The 26,536-nt window shown below is 40.7% G+C and overlaps 1 protein-coding gene across 1 annotated transcript in view; it reads right to left on the bottom strand.

The window, feature by feature from the left end:
• Positions 1–2,771: 2,771 nt before the first annotated feature.
• The window catches only part of LOC122559808 (GLIPR1-like protein 1), a 35,583-nt gene continuing 11,818 nt past the window's right edge, over positions 2,772–26,536 (bottom strand). Inside the window, exons 3-6 of the mRNA XM_043709867.2 lie at positions 15,718–15,833; positions 5,372–5,454; positions 5,196–5,222; positions 2,772–5,106 (exon numbers count right to left, since the gene is read on the bottom strand). Of these exons, the coding sequence (XP_043565802.1) occupies positions 5,006–5,106; positions 5,196–5,222; positions 5,372–5,454; positions 15,718–15,833 (327 nt within the window). The 3' untranslated portion in view covers positions 2,772–5,005. The remainder of the gene's footprint in view (positions 5,107–5,195; positions 5,223–5,371; positions 5,455–15,717; positions 15,834–26,536) is intronic.

Below are 26,536 nucleotides of genomic sequence, written 5' to 3'. Positions count from 1 at the left end.
CTTTCCACTACACCTCCAATTTTTTTGTCATCTGCAAACTTACTAACTGTACCTCTTATGCTCGCATCCAAATCATTTATGTAAATGACAAAAAGGGCCCAGCACCGATCCTTGTGGCACTCCACTGGTCACAGGCCTCCAGTCTGAAAAACAACCCTGCACCACCACCCTCTTCTACCTATGAGCTAGTTCTGTATCCAAATGGCTAGTTCTCCCTGTATTCCAGGAGATCTAACCTCGCTAATCAGTCTCCCATGGGGAACCTTGTCGAACGCCTTACTGAAGTCCATATAGATCACATCTACTGCCTTCATCAATCTTCTTTGTTACTTCTTCAAAAAACTCAATCAAGTTTGTGAGACATGATTTCCCATGCACAAAGCCATGTTGACTATCCCGAATCAGTCCTTGCCTTTCCAAGTACATGTACATCCTGTCCCTCAGGACTCCCTCCAACAACTTGCCCACCACCAAGGTCAGGCTCACCAGTCTATAGTTCCCTGGCTTGTCTTTACCACCCTTCTTCAACAGTGGCACCACGTTTGCCAACCTCCAGTCTTCCGGCACCTCACCTGTGACTGTTGATGATACAAATATCTCAGCAAGAGGTCCAGCAATCACTTCTCTAGCTTCCCACAGAGTTCTCGGGTACACCTGATCAGGTCCTGGGGATTTATCCACTTTTAACCGTTTCAAGACATCTAGCACTTCCTCCTCTGTAATCTGGACATTTTGCAAGATGTCACCATCTATTTCCCTACGGTCTATATCTTCCACATCCTTTTCCACAGTAAATACTGATGCAAATTATTCATTTAGTATCTCCCCCATTTTCTGTGGCTCCACACAAAGGCCGCCTTGCTGATCTTTGAGGGGCCCTATTCTCTCCCTAGTTACCCCTTTGTCCTTAATATATTTGTAAAAACCCTTTGGATTCTCCTTAACTCTATTTGCAAAAGCTATCTCATGTCCCCATTTTGCCCTCCTGATTTCCCTCTTAAGTATACTCTTGCTTTCTTTATACTCTTCTAAGGATTCACTCGATCTATCATGTCTATACCTGACATATGCTTCCTTATGTGCTGTATGTCATAGAGACGTGCAGCACAGAAACAGACTCTTCGGTCCAACTCGTCCATGCCGACTAATTATCCCTACCAAATCTAGTCCCACCTGCTAGCACCCGGCCCATATTCCTCCAAACCCTTCCTATTCATATACCCATCCAGGTAACTTTTAAATGTTGCAATTGTACTAGCCTCCATCACTTCCTCTGGCAGGCCATTCCAGACACGCACCACCCTCTGCATGAAAAATTGTCCCTTGGGTCTCTTTCATATCTTTCCCCTCTCACCCTAAACCTATGCCCTCTAGTTCTGGACTTCCCCACCCCAAAAAAGACCTTGTCTATTTACTCTATCCATGCCCCTTGTGATTGTATAAACCTCTATAAGGTCACCCCTTAGCCTCCGACGCTCCAGGGAAGACAGCCCTAGCCTATTCAACTTCTCCCAATAGCTCAAATTCTCCAATCTTGGCAACATCCTTGTAAATCTTTTCTGAGCCTTTCAAGAAGGAGGCCAGAACTGCACGCAATATTCCAAAAGTGGTCGAACCAATGTCCTATACAGCTGCAACATGACCTCCCATCTCCTGGACTCAATGCTCTGACCAATAAAGAAAAGCATACCAAATGCCTTCATCACTATTCTATCTACCTGCATCTCTACTTTCAAGGAGCTATGAAGCTGCACTCCAAGGTCTCTGTTCAGCAACATTCCCTAGGCCCTCACCATTAAGTGTGTAAGTCCTGCTAAGGTTTGCTTTCCCAAAATACACCACCTCTTATCTAAATTAAACTCCATCTGCCACTCCTCAGCCCATTCGTTCATCTGATCAAGATCTTATTGTAATCCGAGGTAACCTTCTTTGCTGTCCTTGATGCTAAAAATGTAGCGGTTCCCATATAATCTGTCTGGAATGGACACTATATGATCAAAGTTAAAAATCACACAACACCAGGTTATAGTCCAACAGGTTTATTTGGAAGCACTAGCTTTCAGAGTGTTGCTCCTTTATCAGATAACCTGGTGTTGTGTGATTTTTAACTTTGTACACTCCAGTCCAACACTGGCGTCTCCAAATCAGGACTATATGATCAGGCAGTGTGGTGGGTAGACCACTGCTTTGCTTTCTTGTTCGTAGAATTTAAAACAAAGTTACAGTTATATTTAAATTATATCTAGAGATGTGTGATAAATTCCAAATATAGTACTGCAGGGATGTGGTTGCAGGAATTAACTCACTAGCAGCGGGCTTGAAAACTGATGAGACCATGGTTAAGAGTTAATAATTGGGAACAGCGGGGAACTGGGGAAGTGACTTGAGAAGTTTTATAAAGGTTCAAACAAAAATATTTACAGAAACTAGAAATTTGAAGTAATAGAAAATATTGGAAGTAACAAGCGAGTCAGACAGATCCAAGAAGAATGAAAGCGTTGACGATTTTTCATCAGAACTGAAAAACTTTAGAGATAGCTTTTTACAAATTCAGACAGGAAACGCACCAAAGGGAAAGCATATTCAGATGGACAGTATGATGGTATGAAGCAAATTGAGATGTTAATGAGACAATTTATGGACAAAAATGTAGAGATCCAGTGGAAGAGATATTTAAGAGAGTGAGAATAAATATTGGAATGATTGAAAACCAGATCCATTACAAATATAGTTGTTTTGTATGTTAAGACTGAAAAATTGACCTCATAACCAACAGAGAATATGCATTTTATTAACAATTATAGTATGTATTGAATTTTACAATCACTGAATTTTACATTACAGAGAATTAATTCTGGGAATTTTCTGACTTAAGTATCTATCTGCAGACTCCAAAAACAGATAATTTTATCTTCCTAAGTAAATAAGTATGTTTTTAATCCTATACAAAATAACCTAAAACACAGTAAATGTCAAACACAAGTTATTTTAGATGGAGCTGTAAAATGTACAGACGCAAGGTCATTTTAACATTCAGTAAAATGGATGATACTGGATTCGGTTTATAATGCACCTAATTTTCATTTCTGCCTATACTTCTCCTAGTTTTTGGGAGAAACATATAACAGATGACCAATTCAATAACTCCTATTTTACACCAACAAAATTAACACTGCCACCAGTACTTCAGAAATTATTTCCAAAATTTATCACCCACTGTAAAATACAATTTTAGTATAGGAAATAATGTAAGGAAACAATTCATTTAAATAAATATTTCATTGATCAGAACTTTTGAATCTGCATAGATCAAGTCAATTCCTCCTATACTTGCTAGTATATTTCATTTGAAGGTTTCCATGAGGTAACTATGCAATTTCTTATTTTGAAACTGTGTAAGTGCTGAATAAGAAAAGCAAAAGGATTCCCATTGCAATATGCCAGTATATATTATCATTGATGTGTTCAGTCTACCCTGCCCTCTCGATTGATTAAAAGGCCAGGGTGGGGATGTGGGTGGATAGAGGAATGTTTTTAGAGATTCACACTAAATTGCCCCTTTCATTGAGAAAACCATTTTAACTGCAGAAGAGTTACAGTAAGTATTTGTCTTATCCGCTTAATTTAAAAGGACAACAGGAATTTTTAAAATCTTTTGTTGAAATTCAAAATAGACATCCTTCACAAAAACTAGTTAAGGAAACCTCTCCTCCCCACTTCATGCGAGAAACTCACAACTGATATTTCAGTTCTCATGTGACACTATTTCATGTAAGTTGCCAGCATGGTGTTTAATGCTGTTATATCATAATTGCACAAAATAATATTTTTATACGTTATGTATACCTTCAGGGTTGCTTGTTTTCAGTATGCAAAGGGATTAAATCATATCACTGTTCATACAAAAAATATGGCGGTCACAAATCTCCCCTCATTTATTTTTAGTGCTTTAAAACTGCAACTACTATGGATTAATTATGTTTTAACACTATGGATTCAGGAAATCTGAGATAGAAACAGAAAATGCTGAAAATACTCAGCATGAAAAGTCAATATTTTTCTTTCCTTCACTGAATTGCTTAATTTGCTGAATATTTCAAATATTTTCTATTTTTTGTTCTGTCAACTGAAATCCTATTGCAATAGTAAAAAGGAATTCAAGAGTAGTAACAAACATGGCACACCTCACTATTTAAATGGTTTGGTAACGCAGGCTGTGCCAGCTGGTACTACACATACCTGAAAAAAAAGGCAAAATCACCATAATTGTTTTTAAACAGACTGAAAGAAAACCTGACAAATCACTTAAACTGCTAATTGGAAAAAGAACACACAGAAGTTTTGATATTCATGTTTGTTTGATATTGAGTTCATCAGTAGTTATACTAATTGGAACTCGATATTTAGCTAACAATAAACAAAAATCTGCCATAAATTATAATCCATAAGGGATGCAAGGTTTCTTATAAATGTTCTCTGTAATACAGTGATGAACTGGAATAAATTTTCTTTTTTTGGCAATTCAACTTCACAAGGTGGCAGAAAACTACATGGAAAAAAATCAAACCTGCATTCCTTATAGTACAAGTAGGTTTACAAGAATATTTAACAAACTTTTTCCACCACAAAACAATGATATATTTGAAGTAAGTTTAGGAAGAGATTCTGACTTAGTGAGCTAAATACTAATTATTCAAAGTAAGAAAGTTCTTGACTGCTCTGGGCAACTCAAAACAATTGAGCAGATAAAGGTCACTAAATTTATAGAAACACTTCTGAATAGTTCTGCCTATCATTCAAATAGGCTCTCTTATTCAAGTAGTCCACTACACAGAAAGCTTTGCAAAAGGCAGGTATTCCAGCTTGGAAATTGACCAGAAAACTGCAATGAAATCATTACTTGTGAATCTGTTGGACAGAAAGCGACAATGAGGATATGCAACACAGAACTTTATATCCATTCAGCCTAAATCAGGGTTAAAAAAAATCCCTGAAATTTAGGCAGTTACTGCAGAACATATATCACAATAATAGAGGTAAATAGCAGCAGCTGGTTACAGGAGAAAATCGAGGCTGATCCAAAGTTTGGATTCCAGTTAGGGTATTCTGCGAAAAGGTGAAGAGAAGATCTGTAATTGTTTTGTTATAACAATGTTAACAACAAACAAAAATATTTAGAAATATAAGGCACCTACTTCTGATAGCATCCCGCTTTACATCTCCTAATAATACAAATGGAAAAATGTAAGTGTAAATTGCAGCTAAGGTTAAAATAATTTCCTGGAATTGCCTTGAACTTAGTCAGCTTTTTCAATTGTGAAAGCTTCAACGCAGCTAATGGCATAAGAAAACAATGTGATATTTAACTTACTGCATAATTTATCACGGCAATTGTCAGCGCATGTTTCACAAGAAGTGCCTGACGAATATGGTAAAGCCCCAATATAATTTCCACTGTAAAAAAAATGGAAATTGGAAAAACAAATTATTAATAATAATAGTAAGTTGAAAAAACATTAGTAAAAGTCTGCATTGAGCTCCCCGAGACAATATCACAGAAATAAATAGCAGTGGTTAGCACTGCTGCCTCACAGCGCCAGGGACCCGGATTCGATTCCAGCCTCGGGCGATTGTTTGTGGGGAGTTTGCAGATTCTCCCCGCGTCCGCTTGAGTTTCATCAGGTGTTCTGGCTTCCTCCCACAATCCAAAGATGTGCAGGTTAGGTGAATTGGTCTGCTAAATTGCCCATAGTGTTAGGTGCATTAGTCAGAAGTAAATATAGGGTAGGGGAATGGGTCTGGGTGAATTACTCTTCAGAGGATCGGATGCGGACTTGTTGGGCTGAAGGGCCTGTTTCCATACTGTAGGGAATCTAATCTAATCTATAAGAAAAAAAATAGAAGACAGAGCATTGAAAGGTCTGAGAATTCTTGGCTGACCAGGAAACCACAAAAACAGATTTATAACAAAGCTGTGGAATGTGAAAAAGATCAAAAATAAGAGACAGAAAATGAAATAAAATCTAAAATTGTGAAATCAGAAACATGTTCCTCTCGTAACACAGAGCAAACATTTATAGTTGGTAACCATAAGGTGAAAAAATGTATTTCAGGAAAATATATGGAAAGACTAATATATAAAACAGAAAAAATCTGTGGGGATTCCAGGATATTTCATGTGATTTATTGTCACGGGAAGAGTACGCATACTTTATAGTGAGCTGGCATCTTGAACAACTGCTATGCATCGGGTATAGGCATGCTCACAGTACTATCAGGAAAGGAGTTATGTCTGGTTTCGTTTCTTTTAGACTTCATTGAGATTTGGTACAACTGAGTGGCCTGAATGCCTACTTCAGATCGCATTTCAGAGTTGAACACACTGCTGAAAGACTGGTGTCACATGTAAAATTTCTCTTCCTAAAAGCCATTAGTAACCAAATAGATTTTTAAACAGTGAAACTTATTTCTTTCAAAAATTCACAATTTTATTAACTGAATTCAAATTCCACTGTGGATTATATCAAATCCCACCAGCTCTCATGGTGGGATTTTAGTCATTGCCTCCAGAGTAACCTGGGCCTCAGGATTACTACACTGCCAACCACTTCCCCACTAAATACCATTGCCAATATCCCATTGGTCTCACTGGAAGCTCAGTTTTGAGTTGCTAAATCTATCCTATTTAGCACAATGGTAATGCCTCTATAATATAATGGCGAATATTCTCAATGCAAATACTTTATCTGCATCAGGACTGCACAGTATTTTGTCCTACTAACACTGTCATGGACAGATATATCTGAGACTGGTAAATTGCTGAGGTGAAGGTAAAGCCATTTTTTTTTGTGTTGGTTCCCTTACCATCAGTCTCCAGTCAGGTCTGGAACCTATATCCTTCATGACCCAACTATTTCAAATGCCCCAACTAAGAGTACATAGTAAAGTGTACATATACTAAGATTGCCTTTGCTGCTCTCAGTGGTTCTTCTAAGTGGTGTACAAGCATAGAAAATAGGAGTAAGAAAAGAACATTCAGCCCACTGAACCTTCCCGGTCATTGAACAGGTTCATGATCGGTCATCCAACTCAGTTCTCTGCTCCTACGTTCTTCCCAAAGCCTTGACTCCCTTAGCCCTAAGAACCTAATCTAAGTCCTTCTTGAATATGTTCAATGTTTTGGTCTCAAAACAAGTTGGAGGAGTACTGATTTATCTGCTGAGGGTCCATGTTTAAGTTGATATGATGCAAATAGTGATAATGGAATCTTACATAATCCTAATATTTAATATAAAAAGTGTGAAGAAAGAAGGGTGAAAAATATTCTTCACGTGTGTTAAAAAGAACCTTGCAACTAGTAATATTCAGCTAATAACTGCATCCAACAATAATGTCAATGTGCTGTCTCCTGGTACTGAGTCAATAAACTGCCTTCAATTCAACTTTAGCTAATACAATATCTTACGAAGGAGTTTATCAAATGTCTTTTGGAAGTCCAAATAAATATCATCCACAGACATTTCATTTTCCAACACTTGAATAATCTGTTCAGTCATCCATTCTGTAATAATAGATTCAATCTTCAGACAGTAAATGCCAGATTAACTAGTCTCTAAGTTCTTGGTTTTTCTCCTCCCTTTCTTGAAAGTATGACTGCACAGTAGTGTTACAACTGTGACCCTATTTAGTGTCATTAGCACATTTGGAAATATTACAAGTGGTTCCCACATCCAAATAATTTATTTAGATTGTGAATTGTTGTGGATGTAGCAGAGACTCTTGTATACCTCACCTGCAATCCTGAGAATGATCTGCTTATTCCTACTCTATGCTTTCTCTCTGTAACCAATTTTTTAATCCATTCTATTAATATTTATCCCATTCCACACCCTCTAATTTTATTTATGAACCTCCTTGTGAGACATAAACAAAAGCTATCTGAAAATCCAAATACAGCACATCTACTGGTTCTCCTTTCTCTATGTTGCAAGTACCATCCTCAAAAAAATTCAAATAAATTAATCAAGCATGATTTCCCTATCATAAATGCACGGTTAGTCTGAGCAATTTTGCTATTCTTTTCTAAATGTTCAGTTATCACATCCTTTATAATAGATTCTAACATTTTCCTTACTATAGTTGTCAAACTAATAGGTCTAGAGTTTTCTCTCTCCCTTATTCTCCCTTCTAAAATAGTGGGGTTACATTTTCTAGTTCCAGTCAACAGAAACCTTTCTAGAATATGTAGAATTTTGAAAGATAACCACCAATCCATCCACTCTCTCTTTTGCTACCTCAGTCAATGACCTTGGATAAAGCTCATCTGAAAGGGAGATTTATCACCCCTCAATCAAGCTAATTTTTTTTCAAGTACTACATCTTTACTAATACTAATATCTTTTAGCTTTTCAGTTACACAATGACATCATTTGCCTCGTATTTCTGCTCATTCTATGCTGTAAAGTCATAAAGCTTTCATGGCTACTTGCTCCTAAATGCTGACAACTTGTTGATTTTGTGGCTAATAATCTCTTGAATATTACTGCATATAACTCACGTAGGTCACAGAGCTGATAAAGAACAGTCCTGTTGTTACATGGATCCCATATCATATTTTACTTAAGGAAATTAATAACTCATTTTGGAAAGGCAAATCAAAGCAGAATTTATGCACTTAATGGTAAGGTCCTAAGAAATGTTGCTGAACCAAGAGACCTTGGAGTGCAGGTACATGGTTACTTGAAAGTGGAGTCGCAGGTCGATAGGATAGTGAAAGCGGTGTTTGGTACGCGTTCCTTTATTGGCCAGAGTACAGGAGTTGCAAGGTCATGTTGCAGCTGTACAGGACATTGGTTAGGCCACATAGAAGCAAAGAGGTTCTTCTGCAGCTGTACAGGGCCCTGGTGGGACCACACCTGGAGTACTGTGTGCAGTTCTGGTCTCCAAATTTGAGGAAAGACATTCTGGCTATTGAGGGAGTGCAGCATAGGTTCACGAGGTCAATTCCTGGAATGGCAGGACTACTTTACGCTGATAGACTGGAGCAACTGGGCTTGTATACCCTTGAGTTTACAAGACTGAGAGGGGATCTGATTGAGACATATAAGATTATTAAAGGATTGGACACTCTGGAGGCACGGAACATGTTTCCGCTGATGGGTGGTCCTCTGGTCCGAACCAGAGGACACAGCTTAAAAATACGGGGTAGACCATTTAGGACAGAGCTCAGGAGAAACTTCTTCACCCAGAGAGTGGTGGCTGTGTGGAATGCTCTGCCCCAGAGGGCAGTGGAGGCCCACTCTCTGGATTCATTTAAGGAGTTGGATAGAGCTCTCAAAGATAGTGGAATCAAGGGTTATGGAGATAAGGCAGGAACAGGATACTGATTAGGAATGATCAGCCATGATTATATTGAATGGCGGTGCAGGCTCGAAGGGCTGAATGGCCTACTCCTGCACCTATTGTCTATTTGGAATATTGTGTGCGATTCTGGTCTCCCTCTTATTGGAAGGATGTTGTGAAATTCAAAAGGGTTCAGAAAAGACTTACAAGGATGTTGCCAGGGTTGAGCTATAGGAAAAGATTGAATAGGCTGGGGCTGTTTTCCCTGAAGAGTCGGAGGCTGAGGGGTGACCTCATAGAGGCTTATAAAATCATGAGGGGCATGGATCGTATAAGTAGACAACGTCGTTTCCCCAGGGTGGGGAACTCCAGAACTAGAGGGCATAGGTTTATGGTGAGAGGGGCAAGATTTAAAAGGTATCTAAGGGACAATGTTTTCACATAGAGGGTGGTGTGTGTATGGAATAAGATGCCACAGGAGGAAGTGGAGGTTGGTACAACTGCAACATTTAAAAGGCATCAGATGGGTATATGAATAGGAAGGGTTGAGATGTATATGGGCCAAGTGCTGGCAAATGGGACTAGATTAGGTTAGGAAATCTGGTCGGCATGGACAGGTTGGACCGCAGGGTCTGTTTCTGTGCTGTATACCTCTATGACTCCAGTGCAACATATTTATCACAACTAGTTGACATTTCCTCATAGATATATACGCACTGATCAGGACGACATAGCAGATCTTCTGGTGCAGCTCAAAAGAATCCAGCATCATAAAAATGTCTTTAGATCTACAGCACAGAAATAGGCTCTTTGGCCAAGTTAGTCTATGCTGGTGAAAAACAACCACTTTACTATTCTAATCCCATTTTCCGGCCCTTGGTTCATGGCCTTATATGCCATGGTATCATAAATGTTTCTTAAAATGTTATGAGGGTTTCTGCCTCTACTACTCTTACAGGCAGTGACTTCCAGATTTCCACCACCCACAGAGTGAATTTCATTTTCCTCATATCTCCTGCTGTTTACCTTAAATCTATGTCTCCCAGTCACTCATCCTTCCCACTAAAGGGAAAGTTTTTTTTCCCTTCTATCCTATCGTTGCCCTTCATAATTTTAAATATCTCAATCAAACTCCCCCTCAGTCTCTTCTGCTCCAAGGAAAACAATGCCACGCAATCAATCTTACTTCACAATTAAAATACTCCAGTCCAGGCAGCATCCTAATAAATCTTCTCTGTACCCTCTTCAGTGCCATCCCATTCCCCTAATAATGTGGATTCCGGAACACCTTCATGTCTTAAACTCTATGCTTCAGCTAATAAAAACAAGTATTCTATAAGTCTTCTTAATCACTTTGTCTACCTGTCCTGCCACCTTAAGGGATTGGTGGACATGTACATTAAGGTTCTTCTGAAACTTGATGATTTCCAAGGTCCTTTTTTTCATCATATATCCCCACAAATTGTTTATCTTGCCCTAGCGTATCATCTCATATGTATCCATATTGAATTCCATTTACCATTGATGAGCCCATGTCAATCCTCCTGAAATCTAAGGTTATTTTGACTATTTACCACACCACCAATTTTTGTATCATCCCCAAAGGTACTCATGAACCCTGCTATATTCAGTCTAAATTGACATATATATTACATACAGTGAAGAGTCCCAATACTGATCACTGCAAACTACACTGGACAAAGGCTTCCAGTCACAAAAACATCCCTTGACCATCAAACTTGGTTTCCTGCCATTCAGCCAATTCTGGATCTAGTTAGCCAAATTTTCCTGGATCCCATGGGCCCTTACCTTCACTATTTAGTCCCCCATACGGGACCTTGGCAAAAGATTTGCTGAAGTCCAAGCAGACTTACAAGAGTCTCCTTGGATGTTAAGTCGAAGAAGAGCAAGTCATCCAGAAACACAGGAGGAACTTGAAATGAAGGCTGCCAAAAACTTTATCCAACATATACATGAAGGTGACAGGGGCATTACAAAGTCCAAATAGCGTCCTTTGTGCCTGTGTGGAATGCAGTCTTTTCAATATCTTGTTCAAGAATGGATAGCTTGCTTATAACCATCGGTCTAATTAGGACTGCAGACATACTTTGCACCTTTGAGAACTTGCAATGCTTCCTCAATTCTGGGTAGAGAGTGAGCATCCTTGAGTCTTTGCATTGAGTGCCTGACAATTAGCAGGCTATCATCCTCACAAGAACAATGTGGGAGATGTACAGACTCATCATTCTTGAACCACACCTTGTTCTAAAGACTTCTACAGGTAATTCTAGACTTTCTCCCAGTGATGCAGTGTGATCCTAAGATAAGGAATCTTTAATGGTTATCTGTCCTCACAATCCTGTCTTATCAGATCACAATAACCAATCATAAGTTTTACTGAAAGTCATCCCATACTTCATGTGAGTAGAAGTAAACTGCCTCCTCTGAGTCATCTCCAATCCACCAACATCCATCCTTAAAATGTTGTTAAAGGTGTCTTCTCCACTTTAGCCACTGTCCATGACAATAGCAGTTTAAGGACACCTACAAGCATTCTTGGTTGGAAGTAAACAGCTTTGTTGCTGAAACTGGCAATCTCCATGGGTAACCTAACCTCTTCTCTGCAAGGTCCATCTCCTTCATCTCCTCATTTGAAGGAGCCCCCAAGTCTCCTGAGACAGAGATAGCCACCAGAAATGGTCATGCTGACTGTCACTACCTCCTCTTCCATCTCTGCCTCATCTTCCACTGGGTCAGCTAGCACTGCCAAGGGAGCCGTCTACAAGAAAGGCTTGAAAAAGACAGTGACAAACCCCATCAGGAAGTGGCAAGCAAGTAAAAGCAACACTGGAACCACCATCAGTGAATTTACAACCCTTACAAACCAGTGACTTGGCTGAATGAAGGGGCATTAATCAAGCTTACAGAATTTAACCAGATGCTCAAGGAACAAATGTTGATCCCATCATCCCTTTGTAAATGAAGACAGTGTTTCCATCTCACTAAATTTCACACACACTTGTACGGCAAGTTTCTATCACTCTACGTAAGACAAAGTCTTTTCCAGAAGGTACCCCCTCAACTGGTTCTTGGTGGGAGGCTCATCAAGTTTAAAAGCTGATCAGAAGCGAAGGTCCATGAGGTCTCTTTACCTGATGGCAATGGTCGTTAAGGACATCTCATCTGGAGTGCCCAGCCCGATCACAATTCCATCATTTCTTAACAGCATCCCTTGGATGGGATCTGCTATTAGACCTACTGTGGAAATCAGACAGCAAGAATTTATGTAGCATTCTGTTCTGCCTGCCTCTTCAGAATGAGGTTTACATTCCCATTTACACACACAGTCACATCCCTGATGGTAGCCAACTTCCTGGTCTGAGGAATCCAGTCTTTCTCCATGTTTTGGATAACATACTCTTGTGCTTCAAAGAAAGATAATTGAGGTCTGTCATTATTAAGCCTCCTCAACTCTGCATGGATGTTCTCAGCTCTCATTGTTTCTGTCCTTCAGTATCATGTTCTTGATCAGTAGGGATTGGAGGATATTATTCAACAACTTTACCACCTCAAGACTGACATAAACGAAATGTTCCGCTTCGGCTGCCTTGCACACATAAAACATTTACTGTAACCGTGTTAGATTACTGCTGTCCTTAAAAGCCCTTGTCAGAAGCTCAATGGTCCATTGCAGACTTCTTTGAGCATCTGTACCTCTATCCAGTATTGCTTGATAGGACTTCCCACACATGTTCCATCCATTGCAAACACCACTTGCTCACTCACGTTGAAGCCCCTTGATGCCAAGAACAGCTACATGTCCTCAATTCATACTTTAAATCGCTGGTTTATGTGGTATTTCTGGTCTCCCTTCAAATCTATTTTAGTCAACAGTAAGTAGAAAATCCAAACTAGAGAAGTGCTTTCTTCCTCCATAGCATCAAGGGAATAGCATCCTGTGCAAATACCTGACCCTCCAATAATCCAGGAGCTACGTCAGCCTCCCTCATGGAGGCTTCCAGTTTCAACTCTTCCACTGTCCACTCCAGCCTGGCCTGGCCAGGCATCTTTCAACTTCACCTGCAATGATGCCTGTGCAGTAGAATCCTGCTGACTATGCCTGAAATTTGAGAACATAGATGGCCCAATGATCATGTAACAGGGGTTCTTTATACTACTGGAATCAGGTCATTACAAACAGGAAATGAAATTAAGCATAAACAAAGAGCATATGTACATTGAATGACCCTCTTTGTCACTATCTTGTCATCACCCCTCTCTCCAAAAAGGCTCTTTTCCACCTTTTCTGCATGTATCCCCCTTAAACTTTTCACCTTTCACTTTGAACGCGTGACCTCTTGTTACTTAATCCTTCACTCTGGGAAAAAGCACATCTCTATCTACCCTGTCTATACTGGGTGGATGGATTGACAGATTTAATAAAACACACCAGATAGTAGAGATCCAGGTGAGACTTTTTTTCCAACAGTAACCTTGAAGAATGCTAAGCTAGGTAACAGCTTGCCTGTTGACCTTTAAGCATAAATGTTAGTAATTTTTGACAATCTGGTTGTCAAAAAAATGGACATTCTTCAATACTGCTACTTTACTCATATTTGCATGTTCTTCTGCATTTAGGTGATAACAGCAATGTAAGAGTTCCAATAACCCTAACCCTAACCCTTTTGTCAATTGCTCAAGAATAAAGGAATCAAAATCAAATATTTTCATTACAGTTTTTACTGGCTCAATTCTGAACCTTTGCATTATATAAAAACTCTCAAGGGTAATGATTTAAATAATTGTAATGATTACATACATTGCATGCTTTGATTTAATGGCAGTTTAAATTAATGACTGACTTATAGGAATAACTTTATTTTTATGAGGTATGGCTATCATAGGCTAGGGACAGAGCAGCAGCCACAGAATTATTACCTTATTACGTCTTCTTATCAACAATTCTTTTTCAATTAAAAGGCAATCACGATGCAGTATTATCAATTTTTAAAACAATGGTCTTTTATTCATTTCACTTATTCATCACATTTTCAGGTGGTGTTGCTTGTGTGTATTTGCTGCCCTTGTTCTGTGATAGTAGTTACAGATTTGGAAGGTATTTTTGAAATATTCTTGGCAAGATCTTTCAGTATATCTTGTAGATGGCGCATACAGAGATGCCACTTTTGGTGAAATCAATGCATGTGAGGATCTAAAATTTTGAATTTAGGCTGTTGTCAGAAGCAATAAGTATATGTAAATTTTTATTAACCACAAAATAGATTTTCAATTTAAAATAACATAACAAAATGGCTTTAGAATTTTCTTTGACACTGTGAACTTGGACTGATACTTTGCCGAGTTGGGTAAGATTAGAGAAAACAATGGTGTTTTCATAATATGAATCATGAGACAGTGACTTGGTATTTGAACTAACCTTACACTAGCAAGCATGGGATGATTTTGTGCGTCAATCTGTTTCTCAAGAAATATCATTGGATTAGCCTGCTGTAAATCATGTCACCTTATTACATTTGATCAATCTTTCCTTGTAATTAAGGTTGTACATATAAGTAATGTGTAATTTTCGAATGTAATTGCAAAATTTTGACATGGAGCACGAAGCTTTAACCTCTATGTTGCTGGACAGAATTGCGTCAAGATGCCTTACTTTATTAAACTGATAATCTTGCTTTGTACAGACCCGCATTCCATTGATTCTTTTGACTGATCTCGAACCAAAAGGCCCATTAAGAGGGGTCTAGATCTTCACATATTTCAGGTCCTTTCTCATTTAGATGGTGGACAAACTTAGAGAATCTACAGGCAAGGTTCTTGTCACAAAATTCCCAATATCTTATATTCCCTAGTATTTATATGGCTGGTCCATTTAAGTTTCTGATTAATGGTAACTCCCAAGGTATTATTTTGGGAGGATTCAGCAATGATAATGCTGCTAATGCCAAGGGGAGATGATTAGCTTTCCTGTTGTTGAAATTGGTCATTGCCTGAATTTTGTTCAGGTCTTACTCAATGTTAGCAAAGTAGCTAACTAATTGCAAGTTGACACTCTTAACTGTGCAATCATCAAATATTCCCATTTCTGACTTTATATATTATTGGAAGAACAATTGAAAATTGTTTAGCTCATAAAACTACCCTGAAGATATCCTGCAGCAACACCCTGGGGCTGAGATGACTGATATTAAAAACTTACAACCATCTTCCTTTATGCCAAGGCTCCCACCCAGATTTCACCTTGATTCCTTTTGCCACAGTCAGTGAAACATCGCCTTGATTTCAAAGACAATCACTTCTTACATCAACAAAATCGAAGTATGTTTTCAATTATAAAAAAACAACTACAAGACTTACGCTGGTGCATAGTTACAGACAAAAACTAAACCCGGTCCTTTAAATCCAGAAGATTTAATTCCTTTGGGACAATCAGAAACTGCACATCCAACTTTATAAGAATTTGCCCATACGACCTGCAAAGTAATAAGACTATTTAACATTAAGTGCAGTATTTTTTTATTTTATAAACAAAGTTATGATCTGCATGCTATATCTATAAATAAAACAAAATCTATTCAAGATCAGAAAACTAATGAGAACAGAACTTCATATCTCATTGCTAAACTGATAGCATTTGCTTCTGGTAAGGACAATAGACATTTTTAAAATGAAAACAGAATATTGGCAATTTACTTGAACAAATTATTCTTCTACACGTCTCTGCACAGACATTAAAATATAAGGAACCTTTTGGAGGTTCCATTGAAGAAACATCAGGATACAACAGAATTATGGAATTAACAGTTACTGTTTTCTAGATATTTATATATACTCGAGATATTTACATAATATATATATATATATAATGTAAATATCTCGAGTATATATAAATACTCATTCAGAGCCAAAGAGTCATAGGAATACAGCATTGAAACAGACCTTTTGGTCCAAATCATCCATGTCAACCAGATATCCCAACCCAATCTAGTCCCACCTGAGAGCACCTGACCCATATCCCTCCAAACCCTTCCTATTCATATACCCATCCAGATGCCTTTTAAATGTTGCAATTGTACCAGCCTCCACCACTTCCTCTGGCAGCCCATTCCACACACGCATCACCCTCTGCGTGAAAACATTGCCCCTTAGGTCCCTTTTATATCTTGCCCTTCTGACCCTAAACCTATGTCCTCTAGTTTTGGACTCCCCCACCCCAGGGAAAAGACTTTGTCTATTTACCCTATCCATGCCCCTCATAATTCTATTAACCTCTATGAGATCACACCTCAGCCTCGAACACTCCAGGGAAAACAGCCCCAGCCTATTCAACCCTGTCTCTATAGCTCAAATCTTTTCTTGGCAACATCCTTGTAAATCTTTTCTGAACCCTTTCAAGTTGCACAACGTCCTTCCAAAGGAAGGAGACCAGAAATGCACGCAATATTTCAACAGTGGCCTAACCAATGTCCTGTACAGCCACAACATGATCTCTCAACTCCTGTACACAATAATCTGACCAATAAAGGAAAGCATACCAAACGCCTTCTTCGCATTCCTATCTACCTGCGACTCTACTTTCAAGGAGCTATGAACCTGCACTCCAAGGTCTCTTTCTTCAGCAATACTCCATAGGACATTACCATTAAGTGTGAAGTCCTGCTAAGATTTGCTTTCCCAAAATGCAGCACCTTGCATTCATCTGAATTGAACTCCATCTGCCACTCCTCAGCCCATTGGCCCATCTGATCAAGATCCCATAGTAATCTGAGGTAACCTTCTTCGCTATCCACTACACCTCCAATTTTGGTGTCATCTACAAACTTACTAACTATACCTCTTATGTCACATCCAAATCATTTATATAAACGACAACAAGTAGTGGACCCAGCACCAATACTTGTGGCACTCCATTGGTCACAGGTCTCCAGTCTGAAAAACCCTTCACCATCACCCTTTGTCTTCTACCTTTGAGCCAGTTCTGTATCCAAATGGGCAGTTCTCCCTGTATTCCATGAGACCTAACCTTGCTCACCAGTCTCCCAAAGGGAACCTGACTGAATGCTTTACTGAAGTCCATATAGATCACATCTACCACTCTGCCCTCATTAATCCTCAATCAAGTTTGTGAGACATGATTTCCCACGCACAAAGCCAAGTTGACTATCCCTAATCAATCTTCGCATTTCCAAATACACGTACATTCCATCTCTTTGGATTTCCTCCAACAATGTGCCCTCCGATGTCAGGCTCACTGGTCTATAGTTCCCAGGCTTGTCTTTACCACCTTTCTGAAATAATAGCACCACATTAGCCAACCTCCAGTCTTCCAGCACCTCACCTGTGACTATCAATGATATAAATATCTCAGCAAGGGGCCCAGCAATCATTTCCCTAGCTTCCCACAGAGTTCTAGGATACACCAGGTCCTGGTGGTTTATCCACCTTTATGCATTTCAAGACATCCAACAATTCCTCCTCTGTAATGTGGACATTTTTCAAGAAGTTACCATCTATTTCCCTACATTCTATATCTTCCACGTCCTTTCCCACAGTAAACACTAATGCAAAATATTCATTTAGTATCTCCCCCATCTTCTGTGGCTCCACACAAAGGCTGCCTTGCTGATCTTTGAGGGGTCCTATTTTCTCCCTAGTTATCTTTTTGTCCTTAATATATTTGTAAAAACCCTTTGGATTCTCCTTAATTCTATTTGCCAAAGCTATCTCATGTCCCCTTTTAGCCCTCCTGATTTCCCTCTTAAGTATACTCCTTATGCCTTTATACTCTTCTCAGGATTCACTCGATCTATCCTGTCTATATCTGACATATGCCTCCTTCTTTTTCTGAACAAAACTCTCAATTTTTTTAGTCATCCAGCATTTCCTATACCCACCAGCCTTTCCTTCCACCCTAACAGGAACATACTGTCTCTAGGCTCTCGTTATCTCATTTCTGAAGGCTTGCCATTTTCCAGTCGTCTCTTGACCTGCAACATCTGCCCCCAATCAGCTTTTGAAAGTTCTTGCCTAATACCATCAAAATTAGCCTTCCTCCAATTTAGTACTTCAACTTTTAGATCTGGTCTATCTTTTCCATCACTACTTTACAAGTAATAGAATTATGGTTGCAGGCTCCAAAGTGCTCCCCCATTGATACCTTAGTCACCTGCCCTGCCTTATTTCCCAAGAGTTGCAGCTTCTCTAGTCAGTACATCCACATACTGAATCAGGAAGTTTTCTTGTACATGCTTAAAAAATCTCTCTCCATCTAAACCCTGAACACTATGGCAGTCCCAGTCCATGTCTTATAGATAACTGACACCTCCTTGCAAACTTGCTTCTCAATTTCCTGCCGACTATTAGAGGGTCTACAATACAATCCCAATAAAGTGATCATCCCTTTCTTATTTCTCAGTTCCATCCAAATAACTTCCCTGGATGTATTTCCAGGAAGATCCTCCCTCAGTACAGCTGTAATGCTATCTCTTATCAAAAATGCCCCTCCTCTCTTGCCTCCCTTTCTGTCCATCCTGTGGCATTTGTATCCTGGAACATTAAGCTGCCAGTCCAGTCCATCCCTGAGCCATTTTTCTGTAATTGCTATGATAGCCCAGTCCCATGTTCCTAGCCATGCCCTGAGTTCATCTGTCTTCCCTGTTCCGCCTCTTGCATCGAAATATGTGCAATTTATCAGTCCTACCTTTTTCTCGGCTTTGTCAAATAGTCAGCAAGCCCTGACTATTTGACTTGCTTCTCTTCTCAACAGTATTAGTCTCAGATTGATCTCTTTCCTCATTGTCTCCCTGGGTCCCACCCCATTACTACTTTGAATCCTCCCGAGCAGCTCAAGCAAATCTCCCTGTCAGTATATTAGTCCCCTTTCAACTCAGGTGCAATCCGTCCTTTTTGTACAGGTCTCTTCTACCCCAGAAGAGATTCCAATGATCCAAAAATGTGAATCCTTCTCCCATACACCAGCTCCTCAGCCATGCATTCATCTGCTCTATTCTCCTATTCCTACCCTTGTTAGCTCTTTGTACCAGGAATAATCCAGACATTACCACTCTCGAGGACCTCCTTTTAAAATTCCTGCCTAACTTTCTATATTCTCCCTTCAGAATCTCATCCTTTTCCCTTCCTATGTCATTGGTTCCAATCTGCACAATGACATCCTGCTGGGCCCTCTCCCCCTTGAAAACATTCTGCATCCTGTCTGAGAGATCCTCGATCCTGGCATCGGAGAGGCAACACACCATTCTGATTTTTCACTGCTAGCCAGAGAAACATCTGTCTATGCCTCAGACTAGACAGTCCCCTAACACAATCGATCTGTTGCAACCCAACATACTCCTCATTGCATTAGAGCCAGTTTCAACACCAGAAACTTGGCTGTTCATGCTATGTTCCCCTGAGAATCCATCACCCTCTACACTTTCCAAAACAGCATACTTGCTTGAAATGGGGATAGCCATAGAAGACTCCTGCACTACCTCTCTTACCTTTCCTGGAGTTATAACATCTATGGGACTGTATCTGCGACTTTTCTCTCTTCCTATAACTGCCATCCATCACATCGCCTTGCTCTTGTAAATTCTTTACTGCCTCTAACTGTTGCTCCAACTGATCCATTCGATCTGACAGGATTCACAACCAACAGCATTTATTGCAGATATAATCCTCAATAACACGTAAACTCTCCCTAAACTCCCACATCGGACAAGAATAACACATATTTCTTCTAAGGGCCATTTTAGTTTCTTCCAATTTGCAGACCCAGAAAATAGCACTGTCTTACTCTTCTACAAAACACTGCGCCAGGCTAACTTAATACTTATGGTCTATATTTTTAAGTTTAATCAAGAGACAGATCTCAATAAAACATATAATCAAGAAAGAACCCACTCTACTCACTACTGCAGACTTGCAGCAAGGCCACACTTAAAACTATTCCATTGTCTGTTTCTGTACTGTGACCTCTTCCAAACAGACTACTCCAAGGTCAGTTGTGAATTTCATTGTTTGTTAATTTTCCTCGACGCACTCTGATGTCCAGCAATAGATGAATTCAACAGCAAAGGCAGTAACTGCGCATTTTCACGGCTGTCTAAGTTGGCAGTGTGGGTTTTTCTCTCTCTCTCTCTCCTGCACAAACCTTGTGCTGCCTTTGACTGTTCCTCTCCCTTTTAAAAGTGCCAATGTTTTGACTCTTCTTTTTCTCCAACGTTCCAAAACAATGCAACAGCATATAAAACAGTAATTGCTGCTCCTGGAATTCGAGGAAATCACCTCAAAAAAGGAACCGCCTATTATAGCCAGAAATGTTTCCAACCCTCCATCTTGGATTACCCAGAATCCTGTGCCCTGCAGAGTATCTGCAAATTTGAAATCTGACAAAAGCAGGTGTACGAAGAAACCAATTTATTACAGAACATGAGAATGACCATTATTTATTACGCCATTGTCACAGAATGACCAACATTTCAAATCATTATGGGTAACAAGAGTAATAACTCCATGCACACATTACTGAAATAGGTTTATTATATCAAAGACAGCTTGGAAGAAAGCAGTCCAGGTCTAGAACATAAGTGGGAAGGCATCTACTTTTCGAAAGATAAGCACTCTGGCTCAAATAAATTAATCTCAGGCAGAAGACTTGAGCTCTTCTTACGCTATGAATTACATATATTTTCAATCAACCAAGTATCATAATTGTGCCAAACATCTCAGTGGCAGGTGAGACTCAAATCTTCTGACTCACTTGGGACACTTTCACTGCACCACAATATAGTCATAGAAATATACAGCATCGAAACAGACCCTTCAGTCCAACCCGTCCATGCCAATCAGATATCCCAACCCAATCTAGTCCCACCTGCCAGCACCCAGCCCATATCCCTCCAAACCCTTCCTATTCATATACCCATCCAAATGCATCTTAAATGTTACAATTGTACCAGCCTCCACCACTTCCTCTGGCAGCTCATTCCACACACGTAACCATCTTCTGCGTGAAAAGGTTGCCCCTTCGGTCCCTTTTATATCTTTCCCCTCTCACCCTAAACCTATGCCCTCTAGTTTTGGACTCCCCGACCCCAGGGAAAAGACTTTGCCTATTTATCCTATCCATGCCCCTCATAATTTTGTAAACCTTTATGGGCGGCACAGTGGTTAGCACTGCTGCCTCACAGCGCCTGAGACCCGGGTTCAATTCCCGCCTCAGGCGACTGACTGTGTGGAGTTTGCACCTTCTCCCCGTGTCTGCGTGGGTTTCCTCCGGGTACTCCGGTTTCCTCCCACAGTCCCAAGATGTGCAGGTCAGGTGAATTGGCCATGCTAAATTGCCCGTAGTGTTAGGTAAGGGGTAAATGTAGGGGCATGGGTGGGTTGCGCTTCGGCGGGTCGGTGTGGACTTGTTGGGCCGAAGGGCCTGTTTCCACGCTGTAATGTAATCTAATGTAAAAGTCACCCCTCAGCCTCCGACACTCCAGGGAAAACAGCCTCAGCCTGTTCAGCCTCTCCCCATAGCTCAAATCCTCCAACCCTGGCAACATCCTTGTAATATACTACAAATTATAACTTTAACGACAGAGACTCAACTACAAAATAATAGAAACCTGCTGTTACTGGGAGTACTATGTCGAGTTCATTACAGGGAACCCTTGGTTTTCTTTGATTTTCTTCAATAACCAGAAATACTGCCACAGAGGCTGGTATTCCTTGATTTTAGGACTGCCTCTTCAGGGTCAGCTATCAGGTTGTCAGTATCTCTGACACTCCCCTGTTTATCTGTCAGCCAGAGCTCTCTGATTGGACCAGATTAACAACTCAGTACAGAGAACTCATATTTTACGATGTAGGTTTGCTCACTGAGCTGTAGGTTTGATATCTAGACATTTCATTACCTGGCTAGGTAACATCATCAGTGGCGACCTCCAAATGAGGCTTCACTTGGAGGTTGCCACTGATGATGTTACCGAGCCAGGTAACGAAATGTCTGGATATCAAACCTACAGCTCAGCAAGCAAACCTATACCCTAAACCTCAACCTGAGCTACAAACCTTGCATTCATATTTTATGAGATCCAGCTGGCTAACCTCATTACAATCACTACATTCCACCCCCAAGTCTAGGAGCAATGGTTGGTCTTTTTTCATGGAGAGCCTCCTGGGGCATCTATGCACCAAGTCAGACTCCTCTGACTTGACATCTGATATAGTCTTGTAACGCACAGAAGCTCACTTCTTGCTCCAGGATAGCCTCAGTGCAATTTCATTCTCTTCACCTCAGCAATGATGTTGAAGCAGTTACATCTGTCATATCCATCTCTGATTCTGAGGACTCTACAACGCTTGATGGGCAGGATGAACCCATAGGTTATGACATGTTTTCAAAATGTTCTGAGGGGCAGGACATGTATTGCTCTTGCACCAATTGCAAATTTGTGGCGTTCACATGGTCTATGTGCTTGTCCAGTTTGCTCATCTCCCCTCCCCTTATCCCAGATCCAACCCTCCCAACTCGACACTGCCCTCTTGAACTGTCCTATCTGTCCATCTTCCTTCCCACCTATCTGCTCTGACCGAACACCAACACCCCTCCACCTTCATCTACCTATTGCATTCCCAGCTACCTCCACCACCCCCAGCCTCAACCCCTCCCATTTTTCTCTCAGCCCCCTTGACCCCCACCACATTCCTGCTGAAAAGCTTATGCTTGAAACGTTGACTCTCCTGCTCCTTAGATGCTGCCCAACTGGCTGTGCTTTTCCAGCACCACACTTTTTGATTCTGATCTTCAGCAGTCCTCTGATCTGCAGTCCTCACTTTCTCCTTATCAGGACTTTGACACCTACTCAGACATTTGTACGTCACTGATCCTGACCATGTGACCCATATGCCTCTTAACCACATAGGGCCATTTTCATGATTCTTCCACCAAAGTTTGTTCCCTATATCAAACTGTCTCTCTTGCTTGGCAGAGTCTTTTGTCATGCATTGTTATTTCTGATGCCGTTTATCCTGCCCATTATGTCCGGGAAGATCAGACTTAATCTGGTGTCGAGTCTTCTATCCATCAACAAGTCTGCCAGTGCTGTCCCTGTATGGAGCTATCAAATCCCATTCAACTTTAGGGAATACCCAAATTCCCTGCTGATAAAAGATGGCCCATTATCTGTGACCAACTCTTCCGGGACTCCATGTATTGAAAAAGATACACGGTTTTTTATTGATGTCCCCATGTTTGACAATGCACTCTATGCACCGTTTGAGCGTACATATACAATGATGAAGAACAGTGAACACATGAAAGCAACTGATTCAAAGCATAGGCAACGTGCAACTGATTCCAAGGTACACCTGGCCATTCCCATTGTGGGAGAGCTGCTGGCAGCAAGTTTAGTCCTTGTTGACACTCTGGGCACTGGGAGAAAGTGAGGACTGCACATGCTGGAGGTCAGAGTTGAGAGTGTGTGGCTGGAAAAGCACAGCAGGTCAGGCAGCATCTGAGGAGCAGGAGAATAGATGTTTAGGGCATAATCCTTCATCAGGAAGCCCTGATGAAGGGCTTATGCACAACACATTGATTCTCCTGCTCCTCGGATGCTGCCTGACCTGCTGTGCTTTTCCAGCAACACACTCTTGACTCTGGGCACTACCCCACCAATGTGGCTATGTCTGCATCCAGGCTTGGCTACCAGATGTAAACTCTCACCAACATCTTCATTTGGAGATCTGTGGATGGCACTGGTGGAGTTCAGACAGTATTTGGTGGCAATCTTTGCTCCGATACATCACTGTTGCTCCCCATAACAATATGCTATCTTCTACTGAGCTGGTCTCTTCAGATCCAAAAAAATTTCAATTCCAGTTGTGTCAGCCCTTTGGTTTCCCCTATCACCACCATTTGTTTCAGTTTTGAAAGGACTGGATCTTTCTGCGTCTGAAGAGTCTGATATTATCAGCTTTGACTGGGAGTGCATCCAGAAAAAATATATTATCAGACTCTTCCACTGGGGGTACCACCAGTAGTGCACGTGCTATTGGGAAGCAACTCAATGCTTCCACATTCATTACTTGGCCTCCCAGATGGTGTTCCAACTTGTAACTACAAGTGCTTAGTATTAGAGCACACTGCTGAATGTGACTTGTAGCTACAGGTGGTGTGACAAAAATATGGCTTTGAGAAGTGTATTTTGTCCTGGTATTTTTATGAAGAGAAGTCGAGATAGAAGTCCCGAGCGATGTGTTCCAAGCCAATAAAGTTGGGGAGGGTGGCCTAATGGTATTATTGCTGAACTGTTAATCCAGACACCCAGGTAATATTCTGGGGACCCAGGTTCAAATCCCGCTACGGCAGATGGTGGAGTTTGAATTCAATAAATATTCTAAAATTAAGAGTCTGATGATGACCACAAAACCATTATTGATTGTCAGAAAAACCCATCTGGTTCACTAAACTGCTGTCCTTACCTGGTCAGGACTAGGTGACCCCAGACCCACAACAATATGGTTGACACTTAACTACCCTCTCGGCATCTAGGAATGGGCAATAAATGCTGTCCTAGCCAGCAATACATAAAAAAGTAAACAGATTGTGAGGCCTTGTGTTAGGTTCTTTTCCTGAGGTTTCACACATGAGATGTAATTCGCACACATCAACTTCTGCAAACAGTTAAAGTTTATTAAAGCCTATATATGTTAGGTGGCCCTTTTGACCCTCTTTGCAGGCGTGCAAAATCAAGTCAAAGAAGCCCAAAACAAAGAAAACACATCCCCCTTACACAAGTCAGCTGGTAATGTTTACAGATATTCTGGCCACTCCCTCACAGTCACATGCCACTCAAGACAACCCTAGCCGCTCCCTCACAATCACATCCCACTCAAGATACAATGCAGTGACCACCTCACCTCCAGAAACAATGTTACGCAAATCATCCCTTAATGGTCAGATCTGGTGTGAGTTGTTTCTTTTTGTAACTATAGGGTGCAGTCAGAATTTCAGCTGAATGTTCCAACTGACTTCTGAATAGGTAATGATGATTCAAATGGCTCTGAATGGCAAGGAATGTGGGAATGTAAACCTCCCACAATCCACCTATAAGGCAAAGACACACCATCCTACCCCCAGGGCACTCAATTTCTTGTAGGCCAGCAGATCAAATTAACTCTTTAATATCACACTTGGATTTTATTTTAGAAGTTGGAACAATCGAAGCATCATGAATGGTTGGGGACAAGTTCCCACTGAAGCAGGATTTTAATTCAACTTTTAGTAGCTGTTGGGGCTCGGAAGGACTGTTTAAGAAGGGTGGTAAGGACAAGCCAGGGAACTATAGACCAGCGGGCCTGACATCGGTGGTGGGTAAGTTGTTGGAGGGAATCCTGGAGGACAGGATGTACATGTATTTGGAAAGGCAAGGTCTGATTAGGGATAGTCACCACGGCTTTGTGTGTGGGAAATCATGCCTCACAAACTTGAGTTTTTTGAAGAAGTAACAAAGAGGATTGATGAGGGCAGAGTGGTGGACGTGATCTATATGGACTTCAATAAGGCGTTCGCTAAGGTTCCCCATGGGACACTGGTTAGCAAGGTTAGGTCTCATGGACTATAGGGAGAAGTAGCTACTTGGGTACAGAATTGGCTCAAAGGTAGAAGACAGAGGGTGGTGGTGGAGGGTTGTTTTTCAGACTGGAGGCCTGTGACCAGTGGAGTGCCACCAGGATCAGTGCTGGGTCCACTACTTTTCGTCATTTAGACAAATGATTTGGATGTGAGCATAAGAGGTATAGTTAGTAAGATTGCAGATGACACCAAGGTTGGAGGTGCAGTGGACAGCTAAGAAGGTTACCTCAGATTACAACAGGATCTTGATCAAATGGGCCATGGGCTGAGAAGTGGCAGATGGAGTTTAATTTAGATAAATGCAAGGTGCTGCATTTTGGGAAAGCAAATCTTAACAGGATGTATACACTTAATGGTAAGGTCCTAGAGATTGTTGGTTCATAGATCCTTGAAAGTGGAGTCGCAGGTAGATAGGATAGTGAAGAAGGCATTTAGTATGCTTTCCTTTATTGGTCAGAGTATTGAGTACAGGAATTGGGAGGTCATGTTGCAGGCTGTACAGGACACTGGTTAGGCCACTTTTGAAATATTGCGTACAATTCTGGTCTC

This window comes from Chiloscyllium plagiosum, unplaced genomic scaffold, assembly GCF_037043375.1.
Source record: "Chiloscyllium plagiosum isolate Xiang-an unplaced genomic scaffold, Cpla_swu_hap1 HiC_scaffold_19, whole genome shotgun sequence".
In the NCBI taxonomy this organism is placed as follows: Eukaryota; Metazoa; Chordata; class Chondrichthyes; order Orectolobiformes; family Hemiscylliidae; genus Chiloscyllium; species Chiloscyllium plagiosum.
This window is presented reverse-complemented; position numbering and strand designations above follow the sequence as displayed.